Consider the following 2,116-nt stretch of genomic DNA (forward strand, 5'->3'; position numbering starts at 1 on the left):
GATTTTTGTCAAATCTCAGTTAAGTACGGATAAAAATGTCCAACCACTCTTTCTTTTAGTTAAGGGTTGTTTAGATATAGACCCTTATAACTATTATCGTCTAGACAAAAACCCACCTCATATTAAACATCCAAATGAAACCCAAAATTCAAATAGGTTGTCATATTGGCAAATAAATGACCTATTCTTATAAAATATTTACAAACAATGACCTAAATATGTCAATGGATATTATTATTACTCACCTTTAATTATGCTAGCAATAAGCAATTTTAAAACCACGTATTACAAACTATTTACCTATATTTTAAAAATTCACTAATTTACCTACATTCTTTTGAGACAAACTAATTTACCTACGTTCTTTTGATACAAACTATTTACCTATATTTTAAAAATTCACTAGTTTACCTACATTCTTTTGTTACAAGCTAATTTATCTGCATTTTTGTAGTACATACTAATTCACCAATCTACATATTAATTTACCTATACAAATAATACTATCATATTATTAATTATAATATCCAAAGTAATCATATACATTTTTTTCTTTACAATACCACGCCTATGGGGTAGGTAAATTATTTTTACAGTATTTCTAATCTAAGTGGATACTAACATATATAGATAGGTAAATTATTTTCTATGAAAAGAAAAAAAAATACAACCATTAATTTGTATAATTTTTTTGACACAAATTATTTATCCATGTTTCAACGTAAAACACCATAATATTTTTATTTATATTATATATTGCATTGAAAAGAAAGCCTAATCAAACAATAGGTTAATTGACATTTAATTGCATTGAAAACAATAAAATGCAAAAATTATTAGTAATCATAAGTCAAACGTAACTCACGTTACACTCTATGAGGGTATTTTAGGAACACGGGAATTATAAAAACTGACATTCCAAGCCTGTTAAGGAAATTTGCTTAGTTGGACTAGTAAATGAGGTTTAATAAGTCTGAAAAAATAAAGAGGATGGGTTTTAAGTGAGAAAATAAGTTTTAAGGGGGAAACTCTCATTTTCAGTTTTGGTAACCTTCTTCTCTCTTCCTCTCTCTCTCCTCAACTCTCTGATCTCCAGGCTCTCAGACATTTATTCTTTCTGTTAACATTCTTCTCTTTCTCTTTCTAAATTTTGTCTCCGTCAATGGATTGATGTGCGCAAATTTAATTCCAACATATAGTACTAATTAAAATAGCGGAATTGCAAAATGAAGCAAACAGATGATAAAACAAAGAAAGATTAATAAACTTAGCCAAGAAGAATAATATGAGTAAGTAGCGTTATAGCTTCATTTATTGGCGAATATGTTACACGCACATCCTTTTTGATCAACTACTTCTCTCATCCTTTTTGATCACTTGATTAACAATTTAGTTCAAGTAAATGGCCAAGAAGGACAAGAGTGAAGCTCCAACCAGAGATCCAACGGCGTTCATGCTACTTCCATTAGGTGCTGGAGTAGAAGCTACAGGGCCAGCTGTGGCTGCAGCGGCGGGGGTGGCTGCAGCGGTGGTGGCTGCAGTGGGGGTGGCTGCAGAGGTGGTGGCTGCGGCGCCCTTTACAGGTGCAGCAGCCATTGCTGCGCTGATGCAGACGGCAACTACGAGGACAACCAAGGCAATCTTCTTCATGGCCATTTTGCGAGCGGCGTGTGGTCGGTCAATGAATCGAAAACACACCTTGCAATAGGAATGTTAAGAGGCTTGTAGAAGTTTGTAGCTGTCCTGAGGAATATAGGAGGGCAGTGGGAGGTATATATAGCTTTCTATGGAGGAGGATTTTGTTATTTTTGGGATGAAATCTGTTGGATGTTGTTTGAGGTTTGGAAGGGTTAGTACGTACGTGTATGGTTTTGCATGAACAACGCCTACATGCATGGGTATAACAAACTAACAAATTAATTAAGTAATAAATACCAAGAATATAGGAGGATATGACCAATATTTATACGTATTTTGTACCATTGTATGTGAAGGTAATACCATGCATAATTACAGACTGAAAAATGCGAGAAAGGCCACGTTTTTGTAGTACACTTATATATGTCCCATCTAATGTGTAGCCAATGATTATCTAATACTTAAATTCGTCAACAAG

General features: G+C 33.6%; 1 protein-coding gene across 1 annotated transcript; it reads right to left on the bottom strand.

Moving 5' to 3' along the window:
• Positions 1–1,286: 1,286 nt before the first annotated feature.
• On the bottom strand, positions 1,287–1,739 carry LOC103416045 (uncharacterized). The gene has a single exon (XM_008354321.4). The coding sequence runs from the start codon at positions 1,654–1,656 to the stop codon at positions 1,390–1,392; it is 267 nt and encodes an 88-aa protein (XP_008352543.1). The 5' UTR covers positions 1,657–1,739; the 3' UTR covers positions 1,287–1,389.
• Between the last annotated feature and the right edge of the window lie 377 nt (positions 1,740–2,116).

Source organism: Malus domestica, chromosome 03, assembly GCF_042453785.1.
Source record: "Malus domestica chromosome 03, GDT2T_hap1".
Taxonomy (NCBI): Eukaryota; Viridiplantae; Streptophyta; class Magnoliopsida; order Rosales; family Rosaceae; genus Malus; species Malus domestica.